The 19,712-nt window shown below is 55.7% G+C and overlaps 4 protein-coding genes and 1 non-coding gene across 9 annotated transcripts; all 5 read left to right on the forward strand.

The window, feature by feature from the left end:
• The first annotated feature begins 1,736 nt into the window (after window positions 1–1,736).
• Window positions 1,737–4,753, forward strand: S100A3 (S100 calcium binding protein A3). 2 transcript variants are annotated; one of them, XM_036441800.2, is made up of 3 exons: window positions 1,737–1,929; window positions 3,695–3,840; window positions 4,277–4,753. In XM_036441800.2, the coding sequence occupies exons 2-3, from the start codon at window positions 3,700–3,702 to the stop codon at window positions 4,439–4,441; spliced, it is 306 nt and encodes a 101-aa protein (XP_036297693.1). In that variant the 5' UTR covers window positions 1,737–1,929; window positions 3,695–3,699; the 3' UTR covers window positions 4,442–4,753. The 2 variants fall into 2 exon arrangements, with proteins under 2 accessions (XP_036297693.1, XP_036297692.1); XM_036441799.2 differs by lacking the exon at window positions 1,737–1,929 and adding an exon at window positions 3,396–3,537.
• Window positions 4,754–5,966: 1,213 nt separating this feature from the next.
• Window positions 5,967–8,262, forward strand: S100A4 (S100 calcium binding protein A4). Its single transcript, XM_036441810.2, has 3 exons — window positions 5,967–6,116; window positions 6,959–7,114; window positions 7,950–8,262. The coding sequence occupies exons 2-3, from the start codon at window positions 6,974–6,976 to the stop codon at window positions 8,112–8,114; spliced, it is 306 nt and encodes a 101-aa protein (XP_036297703.1). The 5' UTR covers window positions 5,967–6,116; window positions 6,959–6,973; the 3' UTR covers window positions 8,115–8,262.
• Window positions 7,314–7,504, forward strand: LOC118721811. The gene has a single exon (XR_004988834.1). It is a non-coding gene; the product is annotated as a U2 spliceosomal RNA (small nuclear RNA).
• A 2,055-nt stretch (window positions 8,263–10,317) lies between the features above and the next one.
• S100A5 (S100 calcium binding protein A5) lies at window positions 10,318–13,929 on the forward strand. 4 transcript variants are annotated; one of them, XM_036441802.2, is made up of 3 exons: window positions 10,318–10,438; window positions 11,845–11,996; window positions 13,584–13,854. In XM_036441802.2, exons 1-3 carry the CDS (start codon window positions 10,387–10,389, stop codon window positions 13,725–13,727), a joined length of 348 nt encoding a protein of 115 aa, XP_036297695.1. In that variant the 5' UTR covers window positions 10,318–10,386; the 3' UTR covers window positions 13,728–13,854. The 4 variants fall into 4 exon arrangements, 3 of the variants coding, with proteins under 3 accessions (XP_036297695.1, XP_045439337.1, XP_036297697.2); XR_006741989.1 differs by lacking the exon at window positions 10,318–10,438 and adding an exon at window positions 11,121–11,609 and having other exon boundaries at window positions 11,845–11,991; window positions 13,584–13,713; XM_045583381.1 differs by lacking the exon at window positions 10,318–10,438 and adding an exon at window positions 11,138–11,609 and having other exon boundaries at window positions 13,587–13,929.
• A 770-nt stretch (window positions 13,930–14,699) lies between these two features.
• LOC118721711 (protein S100-A6-like) lies at window positions 14,700–15,941 on the forward strand. Its single transcript, XM_036442904.1, is given in 4 exon segments — window positions 14,700–14,768; window positions 15,296–15,427; window positions 15,808–15,895; window positions 15,898–15,941. Coding segments are annotated over 4 exon segments (333 nt in total).
• The last annotated feature ends 3,771 nt before the right edge of the window (window positions 15,942–19,712 follow it).

The following is a 19,712-nucleotide window of genomic DNA, read 5'->3' on the forward strand; positions in this document are numbered from 1 at the left end:
ATCAGAAGAGCAGGTGCTCGGTAATTAGATGTTTACCCTGCTGTCCAGGTAGGTCATACGAGTCATTTCTGGAGATAACTCTTATTTACGGACAGAGCCCCTAATTTAAATTCTGTCAGGGAGAGGTAAATGTTTCCTGTGAACCCACAGGGTCTCAATTCAAAATAATTTACGGGCCCCGTGGCTCACCTTGGGGAGGCCCCTCTGACCCTCTCCGGGAGGGATTTCCATTCCTGGTGCTATGGTAACCGGTGCCTGCTCCAGCTTAAAACAACAAAGAAGTGCTGCATAGAATTAAAAAAAAAATCCTTTTCAAGTATTTAAGCGCTGACAAGGCAGTAAGGAATGAAGAAATAAAAATCTAAGTGGAAACAGACTCCAGGAAGCCAGCAGGGCACCAGGGCCTCTTGCTCCCTGAAGGCACTGACCAAACTGTGTCAAAATAACCTTTGGTTCTGATGGTTTGTGGAGTGAAGGAGACAGAGAAAAAGCACAGGCTCCTCTAGGAGGGGAGACATGGGAGACACCTCTCCATCATGCTGGGACTCCAATGAGCCAGGGGGCCACGTGTTTAAGCTAAAAGCCAGAGGAAACCCACCCCACCTCCTGGGTCTGGAGGGAAGGTGGTGCTGGATGGAGCTGGGGAAGACAGGAAATAGGCTTAAGGGGCTCTAGCCACAAGCAGCCCACGCAGGAGTCTGCAGCCCACATTCAGACACAGCGCTCTGGGTGTGTGTGTGTGTGTGTGTGTGTGTGTGTGTGTGTGCGCGCGCGCGCGCACGAGAACAGCCTGGATTGCTCCAAGTGCCCCTGTGAGCAACACGCCTTGCCCCTGTGCCTCAGAGACATCTGTAGGGGTTCGGAATGAGTATCCCCAGAATGTGCCTCCCTGGCATGTGGATTATTTGAGCTGAAAATAACCGAGGTTCAAAAGTCTCAGGAAGAGCTTCCACATCCCTTTTAGCTGCCTGAAAAAATGTAGATAAAGGGCCTGGCCAGCAAGAGCATTATCAGCAGCCCGATCTGCAAAGAATGCGGGCTCGCTTGGGAGAGGAGACTCAGTCGGGCTTGGGCTCAGAGACAGAGTCCTCTCTGTGTCCCTTTCCCTCTTTGTGACCCAGCAAATGTTTGTTTTTCTATCTCCATGTGTATTGTCTTTCTCGCCTTTGAAGTCCTAGAGCCTTAACCCCTGGTTCTTAGTTTATAAGAGCCTATGCTAGCAAGTCCCCCCTGCCTGACCTCCTGTACAAAATTAAGTTTTTTCTCCTGCTAATCTGTCTTATGCTAATTTGATTATTAGACCAGCCAAAGGGCCTAGACGGGTAAAATAAAATTTTTTTCCTCCCTGACACATCCTACGGATGTTCTTTCCAAACTCAATCTGGAGATCAGGCGGGGGGTGTGGAGGTGTGGGAGTCCCATGCCTTCATCTTCTCACCTGTAAATGATGAAGGCGAGATGCTCCGAGATCTCCTCTGGCACAGGGGTCCTCTGGGGATATAAACTTACTCCAGGCTAGAGGGTCTTCACACTTTGTATTCTGTGGTGCCTATTCAGAGAGAGGTATAGGGGATAGATGTGCTGGACTAGCCCATCCCTGTATCCTCCAACCACAGGAGATGGGCTGAAGGCTGTCCCCAGTTCCCAGCTCTGGGGTAGGGCAATTGGCTGTTGAAGGGGGAGGGAGGCGGGGGGGGGGGGGGGAATGAAGATGGGTGGTGTCTAAGGCCCAGACGGGGCCTTTGATGTGTGCATGGATAGGTGGGTGGATGGCTTGTAATACGGCTACTAGGGAAGGAGGCAGGGGACCCCCCAAGGGCACCCTCAGCGTGACCCACTTGGGCTCCCTATAATTGCTTCCTTTCTTGGCAGACTACAAATAGGGGTATGCTGCCTATAGGCTCTACATTTGAGACGCCAACACCAGTGGTAAGTGCCAGCTGAGACCTGCTCTGGATTGGGTGTGGGGTAGCTCAGGGTCTGTCTTCTGGCCCACAGGGTCTTGAGTTGGGGCTGGCGGGATATCCAGAGCAGGGTCTTAGGAGGCGAGGGAAGTCAGGTTTGGTGGACGCAGGGTTTCCCTTGTTCAACTGTTGGGACGTTTGGGTCAGGGGGTGTGCAGAGCTGAGGTCTGGCCTTGGGGTGGGGGCCTCCAGCTAAAAGCACGGGTGCTGCCCTCAGTTAGCTCCCTCCTCCTGCCTTCTTTCCTACCAATGGGTTGAGACAGGCCAGGCTGCATGGGGAGAGAGGATTCCCTCCAGTTTCCAGGCACCAAGCTTCTGGAAAAACAGTGGTGGCGCCAGGCAGGCTGGCAGAAGCCCAGAAGGGCAGCCGAGCACCTCTGGGGCTCCCTTTGCCCTAGGACTGTGGCCTTTTCCTCTCCTGGGAACTCAGACACTCCATCCGGGGCTGTCTTAAAAAGCTGGACATTTGGGGGGTGCACAGCCCCATCACCCCCTTCCTCCTCCTCCCCCACAGCCACACATGGTTTGCTGGCCATTTGTACCATAGAACCCAGCAGAGGGGGAGTCACTACGGGGAGAGGCTTGGCGCTGGCTCTCCGGTGCTGCCAGACTCCGGTCCCCCGGGGCAACCAGGAGTGAGTCACTGGGCTCACATGAAAACAACACTGGCCTTCCTGGCTGCCTTCTGGTTTCACCAGGCCGGAGGTGCACCCCAGAGGGCAGGGAAAGGGGCCAGTGGAGGTGTGTGTGTGTGTGTGTGTGTGTGTGTGTGTGTGTGTAAATTCCAGAAAGGGCTTCCCTTAAAAAAAAAATAAATAAATATATATATATTAGGGAAAGAAAGGGAGAGGGAGGGAGAAACATCAATGATGAGAGAGAATCATTGACTGGCTGCCTCCTGCATGCCCCACACTGGGGATCGAGCCCACTACCCGGGCATGTACCCTTCACCGGAGTTGAACCTGAGCCCCTTCAGTGCACAGGCTGATGCTCTCTACCCACTGAGCCAAGCCAGCTTGGGCAGGGCTTCCCTTTTGACAGAACAAGGTACCCCTATGCCAAGCCTTCTGTCTCAAGAGCCCTAGGAGCCGGGGGATGGCCTCAGATGGGAAAGATTAAAGATAGTCAATACCTGATCTGGCTTCCTGTTTAAGCCCGAGATCCAAACAGGTAAATGGCTCATCCAGGGTGAGAGGCAAAGGGGAGCCCAGAAGCATTGCCTTTGGATGCAGCTCCCCTGAGTCAGGGGGAGGAAGGATGGGGAGGGATGGGGAGGGATGGGGCTCCCTCTCAGACTTGACCCTTCCTAAGAATGCCGGCTTCTCCAAGGGCCGGAGGACAGGGAGCATGGGCAAGGGTCTCTCTGAGCAAGTTTCTGCAGAAGCTCTGGGGTCTTGAAGGGGAGGTGGCTTCCAGGGCCAAGGGCTGTGTGTCCCAGGGTGGTGCCAAGTGGGCTGAGTCCTCCCTGGGTGTCCAGGATGAGAATAATAGAAGAGAATCAGGAAGTCCGTAGGGCGTTCCTGTGGGGTTGGCAGAGATGCTGGAGAAATGAGACCTCTGCTGGGGGCGCACAGTAGGTGGTACTGGTGTGGCCAGGAGGGCTGCTTAGAGAAGGAGGGCTTGTGGGGCAAGAAACCTGGCGGAGAGGAAGACAGGCCTGGCAGCAGTCATGAAATGTGGCTGGCAGAGGTGCAGGGCGGTAACCTAGGCCTCTGCTTGTTCTGTGACAGTGAGGATGGCGAGGCCTCTGGAGCAGGCGGTGGCCGTGATCGTGTGCACCTTCCAGGAGTACGCGGGGCGCTGTGGGGACAAGCACAAGCTCTGCCAGGCCGAGCTCAAGGAGCTGCTGCAGAAGGAGCTGCCCACCTGGGTCCCGGTGAGCACTTGGGGAAGCACTGCTTGGACAGGCTCTGAGCACAGGCCAGTGGGAGGGCGGGGAGGCCGGACCTCAGGGAGAGGGTGCTGGGGAGGGGGTGCTGGGGAGGGAACTGACATGCCAGGAATCTGTTTCCTCATCATGTCAGCTGCTGGGAGGATGGAGTGAGCTCTGTGAAGAATGCCTAGCACACAGAGACACTCAGTGGCAATATCGGGTGCTCGGTGAATGACTGAGGAGGAGGATTTGGGAGGGGAATTGGGATGGAGAGTTACCAAGGCACGTAGGCTGAGATTGGCTCTCAGAAGGGCTGTGGGTGGGAATGAGACCATCCAGGAGTTGGGGGAGGGAAGCAGTGTGTGTGTGTGGGATATTCTGCTCTCTTCAACCTGCCCACCATCAACCCCACCCACCAACCCCACCCATTCCCCAACAGACGGAGCTGCGAGAGTGTGACTACAATAAGTTCATGAGTCTTCTGGACACCAACAAGGACTGCGAGGTGGACTTTGTGGAGTACGTGCGCTCCCTCGCCTGCCTCTGCACCTACTGCCATGAATACTTCAAGAACTGTTCCCCGGAGCCCCCCTGCTCCCAGTAGCCTCTGCTCCATCTCTGCCCACACCCTCCTCCCCTCTCTCCTGCACCCTCTCCATCAGGAGACTCCTAGATTTGCCCCTGATATCGTAGCCCATTTTGCCCACAGTGGGGGGCACATGAAGGGACCTGTTCCCAGGATCAGCGCTGGAGACGTAGAGCAGCCATCCTCGGCCTCCCTACAGGGGCCCCAGATGGGCGGAGGTGGGGATCTGCTTTGAGGCTGCCCAGGCCGGGCAGAGTGTGAGCCTGAATGAAACCACAACAGGAACAGGCCTGCTGAACTCCTAATAAAGAACTGGTGTCATCTGGCTTGGTTTGGTTCTTCTAAGAGGACAACGAGGGCCTCAGGGCAAAATCTATTGACGTCTTTGCTCTTCTCTGCCTTTTTCCGTTGAACAGACGGCGGAGGGCAGTTTCAGACGCGCCAGAAACAAAATGGTCTCAGCGTCCAGCGGGAGGAGCTGGGGATCTACACAAGGATGATGTTCAGGGGAGGCTGGTTGGGGGTGGGGGTCTCTCTCTCCCTTGGGCTGTTGAAGAGGGAGAGCAGGCAGCCTGAATCCCGATGGATCGCAGTCCTCAGGACAGGATGTTCTGAGTGAGGGTGGAGCTGTGGGGGCGGGGCTGGTTTGTTCCCTGCCTGGGGCTGTGGGAGCCCAGAGAGCGGCACTAATAGGATTAGGGTGCCAGAGGTCCAATGAGGGTGTTGTCCAAGCCAGGGAGGGGTTCCTTGCTTTGGAGGGGAGCGGGGAGACCTTGAAGCAGACCCCATCCCTGAAGCCACCATCACCTAAAGGTCTTAACTCCCCCAACTTGTAACCCTCATTCAATCCCCGAATTCATACCTCACGCTGAGGGGGCTAACCGTGATCCTTAACGCCATGGATTTGTGCCATTTCACCTCTGATTTTCCACCCCATTCTTCATTCCTGATACTCACCCAACCCTAAACTCTCCCCCTGAAGCCCTCCTGACCCCACCTGCTCCTTTAATCCATCCCTGAACTCCCAGGCCTGACGCCCACTCCTCATTCCATCACTACATCACCCAGGACCCTTCTCCACGGAGAAGCTAGGGTGATGCCAGCGCCTCCTTTGGGTGTTAGCCTGTCCCTTCTCCCAGACCTCTAGGTCCTGCCCTGGGGCTCACTCAGCATGGCAGAGAGTCCTTTGGAGCGGGGAGAAAGACAGAGTCAGCTGTTCTCAGCGCTGAGCCCGGGGTCCCCTGCACTAGTTCCTGGGCAGTCACATCTCCAGGGCAATTTCCCAGCCATCACCCGCCACACCTGTATCCCCTTTCCTAGCTGCTGGGTGGGACCACTTGCTCCCTGTCCCCCACGCCCCAGGCATAGACTGTGCCTTCCTCCAGCTCCCTAACACTCAGGCTGTGTGCATGGGGGTGGGGGGAGGGGTGCCCCTCATTGCCTGTGCTCACTGGGGCTCTCCCATTGCCGGTCTTTGGCTCCTCAGGGCAGGGAGTGGCGTTTCTAGGCTGGGCTTTCGGAGGGGGCCCTGGCTCGCACCACATTGGCCCAGGCGGGAGGGCTGTCTCCCTCTCTCCCCCGTCCTGCCTGGGCAGGGCCTGGCTGGGGTATAAATAGGTCAGACCGCTGGGCTTTCCCCACTCTTCCTGTCTCCCCAACCTTCTCTCTTCAGTACTTCTCCTCTCTTCAACTGGTGAGTTGTGGTTGCCTGACTGGCATGCAAGGGGTGTCAGGCTGAGGCTCAGGGCAGGAACCAGGGAGGCTGGTGCGGGCCAGATGTGCTATATGGGTGCAGATGTGAGATCCCAATGTGGAGGCTCTGGGGTGGGATGTGTGCGTGTGTGTATGTGTGTGTGTGTGTGTGTGCACGCGCAAAGCCTGTACATGTGCAAGAGAACGAAAACAAAGAGAAATGTGGCTGGGTTTAAGCTGTAGTATGCTTTATTGCTGCAGAATGCTTGGTGTGCGTGTGACCTGTGAGTGTGCACCTTGGCTTATGTTTGCCGGCGTGCACAAGCCTGTGTGTGCATGCTCTGGTGCGGGAAGCCAAGTGAAGGCAAAGGGCCACCATGGGCTTTTGCCTGGCGGTGTCCCGGAGCCTCTGCCCAGCACCCAGCAGCCCAGCCCAAGTGAGCTTGGCCTCTCCTGCATCCCTGCCTCTGCCACTTCCCTCTGCCCCTCCCCGTGCTAGACCGCTGATGTTTTCCGCTACAGACTCCTGGGCAGGCCTCCAGCGGCCTCGCCCAACACGGGGAGGGAGAAGAATGAGCTGGGCGTGCTGTGTGGGCTGAGCTGTGGGACGGAATGGATGCAGTGAGGCCCCGGGCGCTTGCTGCCTAAAGTTCAGAGTCTGCGCAGTGGGCCCTGCAGTGACTGCTGCCCAAGCTCACATTTCCCACTGTGCACACCCTCCCTGTGGTGGGAGCAAATGTCACCCAGAGCTCCTTGAGTTGATGGGAGTGGGATGGGGCATTCTAGTCACATAGCTGGGGAAGGGTGGGGAAGATAAGGGTGCCTCTGTGACTCCCCCCCCAGATCTCAACTGCCACCATGACGACCCCCCTGGAAAAGGCCCTGGATGCGATGGTGTCCACCTTCCACAAGTACTCCGGCAAGGAGGGTGACAAGTTCAAGCTCAACAAGTCTGAGCTAAAGGAGCTGCTGACCCGGGAGCTGCCCAGCTTCTTGGGGGTGAGTGACAACTGCCTGGGAATGAGCCCCGCTCTGGGGCGTTCCCCACAGGGGTGGGGTTAGGACCAGGAGGCACCGGGGCACCTGAAACGTGCAGAGAGGCTAAGGAACTTCCCTGGGGAGGTCAGAGTGCACAGCTGAGATCTATGGGCCAGGACGGCCCACCATCACTTCAGTAAAACACAATTTTTTTCTTTTTATCACTTTTCGGCCTTTTGGCTAAAATCAAGTGCAGTATCTGTCCTTATCAGTTTACTACCTGATACGTCCTCTATCCAAGGACAATAAATTAAGTGGACTTTTGGAGCAGGGAGATGGAATAGGAGCTTGCTCCATCCATTTCTCACATTGACCCGGTCTTGCAGAAGTTCCAGGAGCAGCGCATCAAAAACCCACAAGAAAAACAAACAAACAAACAAAAAATTTTTGAGTTTCTATTAGGCTTTTAGATGTGAAGACACAGTTACGGAGACACCGACACACCTATTTCCCCTGATCAGGCACAGCTCCCATCTATATCAAACTTGATGCAGTTTATATTGTATATTGCTTTCACAACCATTGTCTAATTGGATTCTTAAAAAGTCCTTAGGGGAAGATGTGGTCCTCTTTTCCAGTTGCATTCTGGTACTCAGATTTCCTTACCTGCTGGTAGCGCGCCCCCCCCCCCCCCCCCCCCAGCCTAGCTGAGCCTGTTGGAGTTCCAACGCTGCCCTCCCCCCGCCCCCCGGAGTGGTTAGGCCCTCCTAAGCCCCCTCTGCGGGTGGATACCTGGTCTAGTCATGGCTCTGTCCCCGGGCGGCTGGTGTCTACCTGGAGCCTCTTCCCCCCGCAGAAAAAGACAGATGAAGCAGCATTCCAGAAGCTGATGAGCAATCTGGACAACAACAAGGACAACGAGGTGGACTTCCAGGAGTACTCCGTCTTCCTCGCCTGCATCGCCATGATGTGCAATGAGTTCTTCGAGGGCTTCCCAGACAAGCAACCCCGGAAGAAATGAGGCTCCTCAGAAGTGTGTGTGTGTGTGTGTGTGGGGGGGCCCTGCCTGGTAGGGTCTTCCCTGTGGGCAGTGGGCACAAAGCCTCACCCTGGCTCCTCCAGACACGTGTAGGATGCTGAGCAGATTCAATAAAGATTATTGGAAACTACGAGGCTGATGTTCTGAAAGATGCTGGGGGTATGGGGTGGGGGCTGAGAAATATGGGGGGACGTGGGGGTGGGGAGCACTGGGAGTTGAGCTGCCGTTTTGTGGAGGGAAGACTAATGGAGGCGAGGGAGGGATGTGGTGTGACTCTGTGTGTGTGTGTGTGTGTGTGTGTGTGTGAAACAGAGTTGACTCTGATGGGACCAAAGGCAGATCAAGGGGCCCCCAGAGACTTAGAATGTCTCAGCTGTGGGATCTCAGCGCGGGCACTCATCCCTCCTGTCCCTCCAACAGTGTCTCTGTCTGACCTCTGACTGAGGCTGGGTTGGGTTGAAGGTCACATCTGCTCCTGGTTTGTGTCTGGGATGGAATTTGTGTGCTGGGGTGGGGGGTGAGGACTATGGGGGTTAGAGGGAATAGTGGGGGGCAGGGGGAGGTGGGAGAATGGGCTGAGTCATGAGGAGGCCAGTGGAAGAGGCTGGTGTGGGATGTGGGAAAGGGCTGAGTCCTGACCATACTTACCGCCCAGGCCCTGTGCTGCCTCCACCTTCCCACTCATGGCCTAAACCCTCAGGGTTGCATGAGTCCTTCCTGGACATGGTCAGGTCGGAGAGGCATGTGGAGGCAATAAAGAAAATATTATTCTTTTCTAACCTCTGTCTCTGTCCCAAAGGCCCTGGGATGAGTGAGATCTGTTATTAGTTAGGAATCATGGTCCTTCAGAGAAGGACAAAGGACCAGAAGGGACGTGTGGAGGACAGTGGCTGGAGTGGGAGCAAGGGAGACAGGGGGAGGTGACCACAATTCTGAAGACAAAATGCCAGGCATATGATCTGATAAATAAAATTGAGGTTTACAATATCAGGCGTGGTGTTGCTTTTCTTTGGGGTAACAGCCGGTGGCTACAGCCTTCAGTGGGTGGGACTGAGTTTAGCTTTCCAGGTAACACCTGGGTGGGTTGGGGACATCTAAGAAACAGCTGAGTAGAGGGCAGTCCAGAAGCAGGGAGGGTTTGGTCTCTGGATCTTTCAAGCTTTCCCTTTTTCTTCTCAGCACATTGGGTCTTTCCTCTCAAGTTTCAGAAGAATGGGGTAGATGACTCAGATCTTCCCTCCGAGTGTGACTCTAGAGATTTTGGTAGGACTTTGAGTCCACGAAAACATGTGCCTCTTCCTCCTCCTCTCTCTGCCCTCTACCCTGCCCAAGTCCGCCCATCATCCTCAGGATGCCTGCCTCCGGAACCTCCTTCTGCTTCACTCTCCACTTTGGAAACTCCGGTTGCCAGGCAACCAGTCCCTACTGCCTCTCTAGCCCTGCCAGCTAAGGGTGGTGGTGGAGTGGGGCCAGCAGGGAGGAGCCAGGCAAGCTAGGGTGGGGCTGCATCAGCCATAGGTGCTAAGCCCCTAACTTGGTTCTGTTCTCAGACTCGGGACTGTTGATGGTAGAAAATTAAGGCAACTCTCTCTGACCCCCTATCCCATTCATTATTGCACCTGGAACCTGCTCCCCACAATTGAAACTTCTGCCTGATCACCAGGACCCACCCTTTCCTGGATCCCCTCCCCAATCCCTGATTCTCAGTCCTCTACTCCAAGAGTCTCTGGCAATTCTTCCCCTATGAAGTTGAGTGAGGGTTAGAAGAAAACATTCATTTGAAAGCCCTTTAAAAACCTTAGTCTCCATAGTAGCTAAGGACCTGGATCATACCTTTGGCAAGAAACATCTTCCCCCACTAATTCCCATGTCCACCCCCTCTTGGTGGGGGTGGGAAGGCCCAAGTGGACAGTGGTCTGGGCTTGGGAGATACCCTGTGTTTAGCCCCCACAGCTTGGGTCTTCTTTCTAGGACAGCCTGGCTTCTCTTCTGCCCTGTTGACCCTCTAGAATTCTGGGTTTTGGTTGGGAAGACAAAGTTTCTGGGGCTGAAGATATGCATGCCACTGCGGGCTCAGTGTGCCTTGTCCCCTCTGTTTGGAAATAGGAAGGTGAGATTGGCAGAGGGAATTTCTCCCAGGCCTGTCCCAGGAGGCTCTGACCTGGGTCTCCTCAAGTCCCTGGCCCCTTCTCATTGGCCCTGTCCCTCCCCTGATGTCCTGGGGACGGGAGAGAGGGAATAAAGGCAGAGAGCCATGGGAAGGAGCCTGCTTCTGCTGCGTGGGTTCTCTGGATTCCTGCTCCTCGGTGAGTCCTTCCTTCTCATCTCCCTGGTCATCTACGTGCTGAGGGAGTAATGAGGCTGGGCAGAGAGTGACCAGCTGTGGTGACTTCCACCAAGGGAGGCCAGGCCCAGCGAGTGGGCATGTGTTCAGGGCAGCTTTCAACATTTCCTGAGAGGAGGCTCCGGGGGTGGAGGCGGGGTTAGAACTAGGTAGGATGTTGCTGCCATGGCCCAGAGGTCCTTGTCTCCACTGCAGTCTGGGCTGAGTCTCCTGGAGATGGGGAGAAGCTGAGGTTTTTGGGAGGTGGGAGGTGACCGACAGGCCCAGTTCAAGAATTGCTGTGCAGAGTGCTTGCTCTGCTTGCTCTGCACTCTGCACAGATTCACCTGCAACCTCCAAGTTCCTTGGGTGTTGCCTCTTTCCTCTTGAAAGGGGAAGTGGTTTTCAAGTTTGAGTCACAGGAACTCTGGCTGCCTCTTTCCTGGGGGGGATGCCACTATGCGGGTGGATGAGAGGGCCCCATCCAATGCAACCTCTGGATCTAGCTCTCTGAATGGTCCTGGATATTTTATTTACTTATTTTTTAAATATGTTTTTTATTGGTTTCAGAGAGGAAGGGAGAAGGAGAGATAGAAACATCAATGATGAGAGAGAATCATCGATAGGCTGCCTCCTGCACGCTCCACACTGGGGACCCAGCCCGCAACCCGGGCATGTGCCCTTGACCAGAATTGAACCATGACCTCCTGGTTCATAGGTTGATGCTCAGTAACTGAGCCACACCTGCTGGGCGATCCTGGAGATTTTGCTAAGCCCATCCCCCTCACTGCCTTGTGGCTAGTGTGCATGTGCAGTTGCTGGGCCAGAGGCTGGAGACCAGCTGGACAAGTCCAATCACCTCTGTTCCATTTCCTGTTGAGGCCTGTCTCCCAGTTCCAGCCCGAGCCCCCTCCAACCCCTGGACTCTCTCACTGACCAATTCCCCACTCCCATAATGGGACACTTCCCAATAGCAGGAGATTCAGGCAGCCAGGCAAGGGAGGGGGACTGGGTGAGGATTATCTCTGAAAACAAATGCTCAGGCTGGAGGGGGCAGGGAGAAAATCTGCTCCATCATCTCTCACCGCTTCTTCTGGGGAGGTCATCTTGTCATCCTCCTGCCTCTAGAACCCCTTTTCAACATCCCCAAGCAGGTCAGGGTGCAGTCTCCTTTGGGGGCTGGTCAGTCTCCCCACTTTGGCTGTTCCAAGTGAGCTTTGGGTCTCACTAGAACCTGTCTTGACACATTTGGGATCACCTGTTGGTGGGTTTTGGTCTCATCATGGATTCCAGTCTCTGGACCTTGAGGGAGGGGTCTGGGAACTGGGCTACTGATATGGGGCAGCAGAAGGTCTGGCTTGTGATCTGCCTCCTCTCTTCTGCCTCCAGAGCTGCACACCATCATGGAGACCCCTCTTGAGAAGGCCCTGACCACTATGGTCACCACTTTCCACAAATATTCAGGGAGAGAGGGCAGCAAGCTGACCCTGAGTAGGAGAGAACTAAAGGAGCTGATCAAGAAGGAGCTGTGTCTTGGTGAGGTAGGTGGCTGTCCCCTTCCCCCCTCCCCAAAGTCCAAGTGCTCCCAGAGGCTATGATAGGAGGGGAGGGGGGGAAAGAGGAAGCACTGATATTCTATCAGGGGGTCCCAGGGGAGGTGGGAGACCCACCCTGCCTCTACAGACCCAGAGTGAGGGGGCACACACCTAGGCTCAGGGTACTCGAGCCTCAGCCAGGAGCAGGATGGCCGAAGGAACAGAGACCAAAGTCAGAGGGTGTTGGGCCAACAGAACTCGAGGCCTCTGTGCTGAGGGATGAGTCATGCTTCAGTGGTGAGAAGGAAGTTGGTGTGAGGGTTTAGAGAACAAAACCAAGGAAGCCTTGATGCGGAGGCCGGGCCCACACAGCTGTGGCAGAGCCTAAGTGGGGTGTCATAAGGGATGGGGGACCCAGGGGTCTAGGTGGGGTGCACACAGCTCCAGGGCAGAGCCCCCACATGCAGAGCTCTCCGCTGGTGCTGACATAGGAGCCCAAAGGACCCTTCTCTCAGTCTGTGAGCACAGGGGAGGACCGATTCTCAGCAGACACAGAGAGTGGAAGGGAGGTGACTGGCGGAGGGGAAGGCCCACGAGGTAGTTATAATATTATTTGACAGTAAAAGAAATAAAAACCGAGGCTCAGGTACATTATATGACTTGTCTAGGAATACCCAGCTCGATAGTGGCTGAGCTGGGTTCCCAGGTCTGTGTCTCACTCACCCCTTTTCCTTTAAAACCCAGCCTGGGTGCCTCTCCTGTCACATCCTGAGACGTTCCCCTGAGTGTGCCCCTGCGGGCAGGGGACTGAAGCAGCCGTGGGTGGCACAGGCCTGCGCTCTGGCCTTCCTGCCAGTTTCTCTGCATCCGGGAGTTAATGAGGGCGAAGGGAGGGGCCCCGGGCCAGCAGGGGCTCATTACCGGAGGACACGGGCCCTGGGGAGGCCTGGCTATACCAGGAGCCCAGACTGGGGACGAGGGTTGCATCACAGAGAGGCAGTTTCTGTCTCTGCTGGTCCCAGGGTCCTGTCTCCCGTGGAAAAGCTGGGGCTGAAGGTCGAGGAGAGGGGAGGGCAGGGTGTCTGTTTCCTTCCTGTGCCCTTGGAGGGCGCGATTTCCATTCTCCTGCAGGAGCTGCGCTGGGAGGGCAGGGGATGGATCAGACAGAGATTATAGGGGCGCCAGGCACGGTCTCCACACAGCTGTCCTGCCTGTTGTCCTGGCAGGGGAAGGACACGGCGGCTTCTCAGCTCCAACACACACCTGCCATGGAGATATGAGTCAATCCTCATCTTTCCCCTAGTCAGAGACCAGGATCATGCTCCATGGCACACTGTCCCCACGTGTGACCCTCGGGTGCTGGATAAAATCTAGATTATTCTTTGTTCGGACAGTGGAAGGTGGTGCGGGGAAGGGCGGCCAGTCTTGCCTTCCTATTGCACTTTAAGCTCAGGATTCAGGTCCCCAGAGTGTTGCTGACTCAGCTGGGGATCCTCCTGAGGCTGAAGGGAGGCCCTGTGCCATGGGGGGAAGCGGGGTGAGGGGCAGGGCCGAGAGGGGCGCTGACCTGTCCCTCTCCCTGGGCCCCCCCAGAAGATGCAGGAGAGCAGCATCGATGACCTGATGAAGAGCCTGGACAAAAACAGCGACCAGGAGATCGACTTCAAGGAGTACGCGGTGTTCCTGACCACGCTGTGCATGGCCTACAACGACTTCTTCCTGGAGGACCGCAAATAGCGGCTCAGCCCCTGCCCCGGCCCCCCGCAGCTCCCCGCGCAGGCGCTCTGTCCCCTGTGCCCCTCTCCCTCCCGGGCCCCCGCCTCAGCCTTCCTGTCCAGCGGAGGAAATAAAGATTTTCCGTTCCAGGTGCCCGCAGGCTGGTGTGGAACGTTTTGTGCCCCGTGGCCGGGGCTGGGGTGGGCCAGCAGAGCTTCTCCCTGAGTGGCTGAGAGCCCCCGGGGGTTAGGGTCTGGGCTCCCCCTCCCGCCCTGGCCCTCTTCGCCGTGGATGTGACTAGGCTCACATCAGGGCTTGGCTGTGCTTTCTGGAAAGTGGGGAGGCGGGCCCGGCTTTTGCTTGCAGCCCACCCGATGCTGCTAAGAGGCAGAGAAAGCGAAGGGGAAGGAGGGGAAAGTGCTCTGGGAGTGAGGGCCCCGGGGTGGCTGGGGTGTGGTTCCTGAGAGCAGTGCCGGACTAGCCAGTCTGACTTGTCGCCAGCTCACGGGAGGCAAACAGGGCAGCACCTTTCTCCTCCATTCCCCCCTGTGGGAGCAAGCCCCGCCTCCGCCATCACCTTTCCGGGGGAAGGTGAGTCACTGATGGTGCCCCCAGGCTGGGCTCATCACCCTGAGGCTCCAGCTGGGATTCCAGGCAGGCGGGCAGTGGGTGGTGGCTGGGATTTATTTTTGCAGGCAGATAGGTGTTGTACAAGTTCTTTAAATTACATCCCATCGACCACTGGCTACTTCTCCGCCCACCTCACCCCCCCTTTCACCTAGGTTTGAGCCTGAACACCCTCTGGGGGCACCCTTTCCCCTACACATGTACGCACACTCTACTCTGGCTATTCACCCCTTTCCCCCTGTGTTACACGGCAGGAAACTGAGCAGGGGTCTTCCCTGGATCCCCCATCTTCCTGCTAGCCGCCCCCACTATCCTATCCAGAACAGCCCCCGGGTAGGAGGCATGAAAAGTGGAGTGGGGTGTGGCATGTGCCTGGCCAGCCAGCTACTCATGCATCCCCTCCACCGCTCCCTTCGGCTTGGCTGCAGCTACAAGGTGAGTTCTGGCCAGGTCAGTGGTCCCCTGAGGCCCCGGGTCCCCTGTGTGGGCTCCAGGTGGGGCAGGACAGACCTGGGCGCAGAGGTCTGGAGCGTGGCTTGGCCCTGGGCTAAGGCTTCCGGTGGGGCGGCTCCGAGGTAAGCTCTTGTCGGGTGGGAAGGGCGTGCCTGGGCGTGCCAGCTGCAGTGTGTGGCCTTGTAAGGCTGTGCAGCCTCCGCTCCCTACTTCTTTTGGAACCCCTAATGGGCAGTGGTCAGCTGTGGCCCCATGAATCATTGGACCTCCCCTCCTCTTTAGCTTTGGTCCCCCTCAGGTCACTGATCTCTTGGCCCTCCCTCCCCTTCTAGGCCTGGATTGTCCTCAGATGTCACCTGTGTGTGCCCGAGGCTGGGTGGCTCCCGCTGGGGAGTCAGGGGAGTGGAGGGCAGTGGGGACAGAGCTCTGGGGTGTGTGGGTGAGTTGAAGGCCTCCCTGCTCATGGCCCTGACCAGCCCCTCTGCTTCAACTCTGTGTCCAGCCCTCAGCCATGGCGGCCTCCTGGGGTCAGGCCACTCGTGTCCATCTCCCACAGGTCCTCTGGCAGAGAGGGTGACGAGGACTCCCTGAGCAAGAGGGAGCGGAAAGGTTTTATCCAGAACCAGCTGTTCATGGGGGAGGTGAAGGATGGCCCCCTAGACCTCCTCTTCCCACCTCTTGCCCTTCAGGAGGATCCGGAGAGGGGGAAGTGCTACGTGCATCTGACTCACATTTATCCTCCTTCTGGGGCCCTTGTTCACAAGCTCACCCGTCTGTTCCCCTGAGGGGCTGGGGGATCCGCTCAGCCTGGCGTTCCCTCTTCCTGAGGGAGGGGCAGGAGCAGAGGAGAGGAAAAGCCAGGTGAACCCAAGGTGGATTCCTATCTTTGAAGACAAGTAAGCACCCCGCCCCGCCTCGCCCCGTGAGCCACTCGTATGAGCAAGGGCTGCCTAGGAGGGGGCAGGGAGAGAGCCAGGTTCCCGTAATCACTGAGTCTGGATTCCTCATTCTAACATGTAAGAAGCTGCAGAAGCCTGAATTTGGAACGCTGATGGCCGACCTGGACCAGGACAAGGATCAGGTGGTGAACTTCCAGGGATATGTCACTTTCCTGGGGCCTTGGCTATGCTCTGCCATGAGGTTCTCGGTGGTTAAAAATAAATCGGGCCCAGCTGGTGTGGCCCAGTGGTTGAGCATTGGCCTATGAACCAGGAGGTCATGGGGCATATGCCTGGGTTTGGGGCTTGATCCCTAGTGTGGGGCATGTAGGAGGTAATCAACCAATCAATCAATCAATCAATCAATTAATCAATGACTCTCTCATCTTTTATGTTTCTATGTCTCGTTCCCTCCCCCTTCCTCTCTGAAACCAATAAAAATATATTAAAAATAAATAAATGGGGCAAGTGGAGGTACCTTCGTGTGTGTGTGTGTGTGTGTGTGCGCGCGCGTTTATGTATGTGTGTGTGTGTGTGAAATCTCCTGTGTCCTGGCTTCCCAGTGATTTCTCTTTCCTCCTCTGCTTGGTGCTGTAGCAGCTGGTTAAGGGCTTGTCCAGTCACTTCTGGGGGTGACTCAGTGACTCACCAGCCAGGGGGCTTGGTGGGAAGGCCCATAAAATGGACCCAACTGTGCAAGGCTGCTGCGGGCTCATAAAGGGGCCTTTATGTGAATTAGAAAAGATGCCTGCTCTGGACAAAGCCATTTTTTTTTCTCTCCCCAGAGAAAAGCAACATTTTATGTACTTAAAAAATGTTTTATTGATTTTTTTTTACAGAGGAAGGGAGAGGGATAGAGAATTAGAAACATTGATGAGAGAGAAACATCGATCAGCGGCCTCCTGCATACCCCCCTACTGGGGATGTGCCCGCAACCAAGGTACATGCCCCTAACTGGAATCAAACCTGGGACCTTTCAGTCCGCAGGCCGACGCTCTATCCACTGAGCCAAACCGGTTTCAGCTGCATTTAATATTTTTTACAAGGTGGAGTTTGTGACAAGTTCAAGAGGAAAACGTGCTTTGTTTTTATGCAGCTGGGCTCGGAAGTCTCCCAGCTTTCCTCCTCTCAGGGAAGGGCTCGAGTGGTCCCCACAGGGAGAGTTCTGGCATGTGCGTGGGCATGGAAACGGTGCTTGAGCCAGGCTGTGCTGGGTCCAGAGTGGGGCAGGGATGGCCCTAGCAGGGTTCCTAGAGACGTGTTTTGCTCTGGGTGCGGTGAGACGGGAAGAGCCAGGAGCGCCCTGGGCTGGGGCAAGTCCAAGTCCACTTTCTCACCGCAGTGAAGCGGGGGGGTCCAGGGGGTACATCTGGCCTGGCCCAGAAGAGTTCTGTCTGAGACCACTGAGGAGGACTAAACTCACTGCAGCTGCCCAGGCCCTGGTCTAAGGTGGAGGGCAGGCGTGAAGAGTCTGCCCCTGAATTCAGAGACAGGGTTCAGTAAGTTGGGGTGGTCTGAGGAGCTGGCAGCTGCACGAACACGTGAATCCTGGGGTACTCACACCCCATGGGTCGGGTTGGGGTGGGGGTCCCTGGGGCTGGGCAAACTACAGCTTCAAGCCTTTCTGTCAATATTGAGCCCCGCCCATCCCTGCAGCCTCAGCAAAAGGAACCACCCCAGTTATTCCCCGGAGCCAAGACTCTGGAGCCCCAGCAGGCAGGGTGACTCACTGTTTGAGTCCATTGTTTGCCTGAGTGAGTTCAGGCAGCGGGTGGAGGTGGGGGGCCGAGGGGTAAACTGTGTCTCAGGGCTGTGGAGCGTTTGTCCCAGTTCTGTCCCCTCCAGGCCCCTCTGACTCACCCCCCCACTTCCCTGAAGGCCCAACTTTGGGGAAGTGGGTCTTTTTCCTCCATGGGGTGGGGGTGAGTGGACAGTCCTGAGAAGGTTGGGGGCATCACCTTTGGGAGTCCCTCCCTCTCTAGTTGTCTCTGCCCCCAGGGAGTAGAAACTTGCTTGGTTGAACAACAGGAAGGGACCCTGGGCCTGAGCGCCTGGTCTGCCCAGCCATGTCCACGCCTTGGCCCTATCTATTCGACCGCCTTTGGAAAAGTACCTCCTGGCCCGAGTGGCCGGTTATTTGGGGTGTGGAGCGAGCGCCCTCGTGTGGGCAGGAAGCAGGACACTGTGGGGAGAGTTGGGTTAGTTTGCTTGAACCCCTGGGGAGAGACCAATACTGGCAGCACCACAACCCTAGCCATGAGGGAGACTTTCCTGTGACGAGGAGGATAGGGCTTGGATGCCCAGGAAATGCCAGCAGGGGGTTCTTTTGGCTCCCAGCAACCAACCCCCAAATAAAGCAACTCAACTGCATCTAAGGTGCTCCTCCGATGAACAAGTCCAGGAAGGAAGACGGTTTGCAAAGACAAATAAAATCTGCATCCTGTCCCTCCCCATCCCGCTTTCAGAGCCAAGAAGACCTTGGTACAAAGAGGGAGGAGGGGTTGTTTCTCTGGGCAAGGACCCACAGCGGAGGGGAGGGCTCAGGGAAGGCCTTCACCTCTTCATTTTCACAGGTTGGGTGGGTGAGCCAGCCAAGAGGTTGAAGAGAATCAACGTGCACAGCCCCTCTGCTATATAACCAGGCACATTCAATAGTGAAGGGGGGTGGGGGTGGGGTAGGCGGGGAGGGACAGGAGCATGAATTTAAACAATAAAACAACCCCCGAACAAATAGCAAATATTTTTAAAAATATTTTTTATTGATTTTTTACAGAGAGGAAGGGAGAGGGATAGAGAGTTAGAAACATTGATGAGAGAGAAACATATATGTTTTGAAGGCCCCTTACTGGGGATGTGCCCATAACCAAGGTACATGGCCTTGACCAGAATTAAACCTGGGAACCCTTGAGTCAACACTCTAGCCACTGAGACAAACAGGTTAGGGCAATAGTAAATCTTTTGTTGGCTGTGAGGTAATGATATTTAAAGGTATTTTGGAGGGGGTGTGGATGGGTAAGAGGAAGCAACATTTAAAATATATATATTTTTATTGATTTAAGAGAGGAAGGGAGAGGGAAAGATAGAAACATAAATGATGACAGAAAATCATCGATACCTCAGATGCCTCTGCTACAGGGCATGTGCCCTGACTGGGAATTGAACTGTGACTTCCTGGTTCACAGGTTGACTCTCAAACACTAAGCCACAATGGACAGGCAAGAGGAAGCAATATTTACAATGAAATCTGGTAGGTGCAGCTGTCAAAGCGTGGGAGTGGGTGAGGAGAGGATGGCATTTGCCTCCAGGCATTGTGAAGTGGTCCCTGAATCTTTTTAAAAAATATATATTTTATTGATTTTTTACAGAGAGGAAGGGAGAGGGATAGGAAGTTAGAAACATCAATGATGAAAGAGAAATGTTGGTCAGCTGCCTTCTGCACATCCCCCACTGGGGACGTGCCCACAACCAAGGTACATGCCCTTGACTGGGATTGAACCTGGGACCTTCTAGTCCGCAGGCTGATGCTCTATCCACTGAGCCAAACAAGTCTCGGCAAGGTCCCAGAATCTTTTGAGCTTATTCTGTGGAGCAGAATCTGGGTTGAGAGGACAGGGAGGGGCTCAGATGTGAGCTGTGGCCTCACCCCCTGAGGTTGGGGAATCCAGCTCGCCAGCTGGTGGCACCGTGGGAATTGCTGTTTCCTCTAGCTGTGGCTGCGTGTTCCCTTGCTCTGCATAACTGACAACCATCCTACCCATAACCTCGTCATCTTGGCATCTGAAGCAGCTGCACCACAGCTCATTTCTGTAAACTGGGGTGGGCCTCAGGAAGAGGGGGGAGTTGATTGGTTAATTTGCAAAAACACCTGGTCTTCCCCAAGCAGGAGGTAATGTAGAAAGGGAACAAAGCCTTTCTCTCCCTCTCTCTCTCTCTCTCTCTCTCTCTCTCTCTCTCTCTCTCTCTCCCTCCCTCCCTTCCTCCCCCCCTC

The sequence above is a fragment of the Pipistrellus kuhlii genome, unplaced genomic scaffold, assembly GCF_014108245.1.
Source record: "Pipistrellus kuhlii isolate mPipKuh1 unplaced genomic scaffold, mPipKuh1.p scaffold_m20_p_18, whole genome shotgun sequence".
Lineage (NCBI taxonomy): Eukaryota > Metazoa > Chordata > Mammalia > Chiroptera > Vespertilionidae > Pipistrellus > Pipistrellus kuhlii.

What these genes read in the sequence shown, in the direction of transcription:
- S100A3 (XM_036441799.2), top strand. Translation starts at nt 3,513, where the DNA reads ATGAGACCTCTGCTGGGGGCGCACA. An exon ending in ACCTCTGCTGGGGGCGCACA is followed by an intron (nt 3,538 to 3,694) that starts GTAGGTGGTACT and finishes GTTCTGTGACAG; the next exon opens with TGAGGATGGCGAGGCCTCTG. An exon ending in AGCTGCCCACCTGGGTCCCG is followed by an intron (nt 3,841 to 4,276) that starts GTGAGCACTTGG and finishes ATTCCCCAACAG; the next exon opens with ACGGAGCTGCGAGAGTGTGA.
- S100A4 (XM_036441810.2), top strand. Translation starts at nt 6,974, where the DNA reads ATGACGACCCCCCTGGAAAAGGCCCTGGATGCGATGGTGTCCACCTTC. An exon ending in AGCTGCCCAGCTTCTTGGGG is followed by an intron (nt 7,115 to 7,949) that starts GTGAGTGACAAC and finishes TTCCCCCCGCAG; the next exon opens with AAAAAGACAGATGAAGCAGC.
- S100A5 (XM_036441804.2), top strand. Translation starts at nt 11,411, where the DNA reads ATGGGACACTTCCCAATAGCAGGAGATTCAGGCAGCCAGGCAAGGGAG. An exon ending in TTTTCAACATCCCCAAGCAG is followed by an intron (nt 11,610 to 11,844) that starts GTCAGGGTGCAG and finishes TTCTGCCTCCAG; the next exon opens with AGCTGCACACCATCATGGAG. An exon ending in AGGAGCTGTGTCTTGGTGAG is followed by an intron (nt 11,997 to 13,583) that starts GTAGGTGGCTGT and finishes GGGCCCCCCCAG; the next exon opens with AAGATGCAGGAGAGCAGCAT.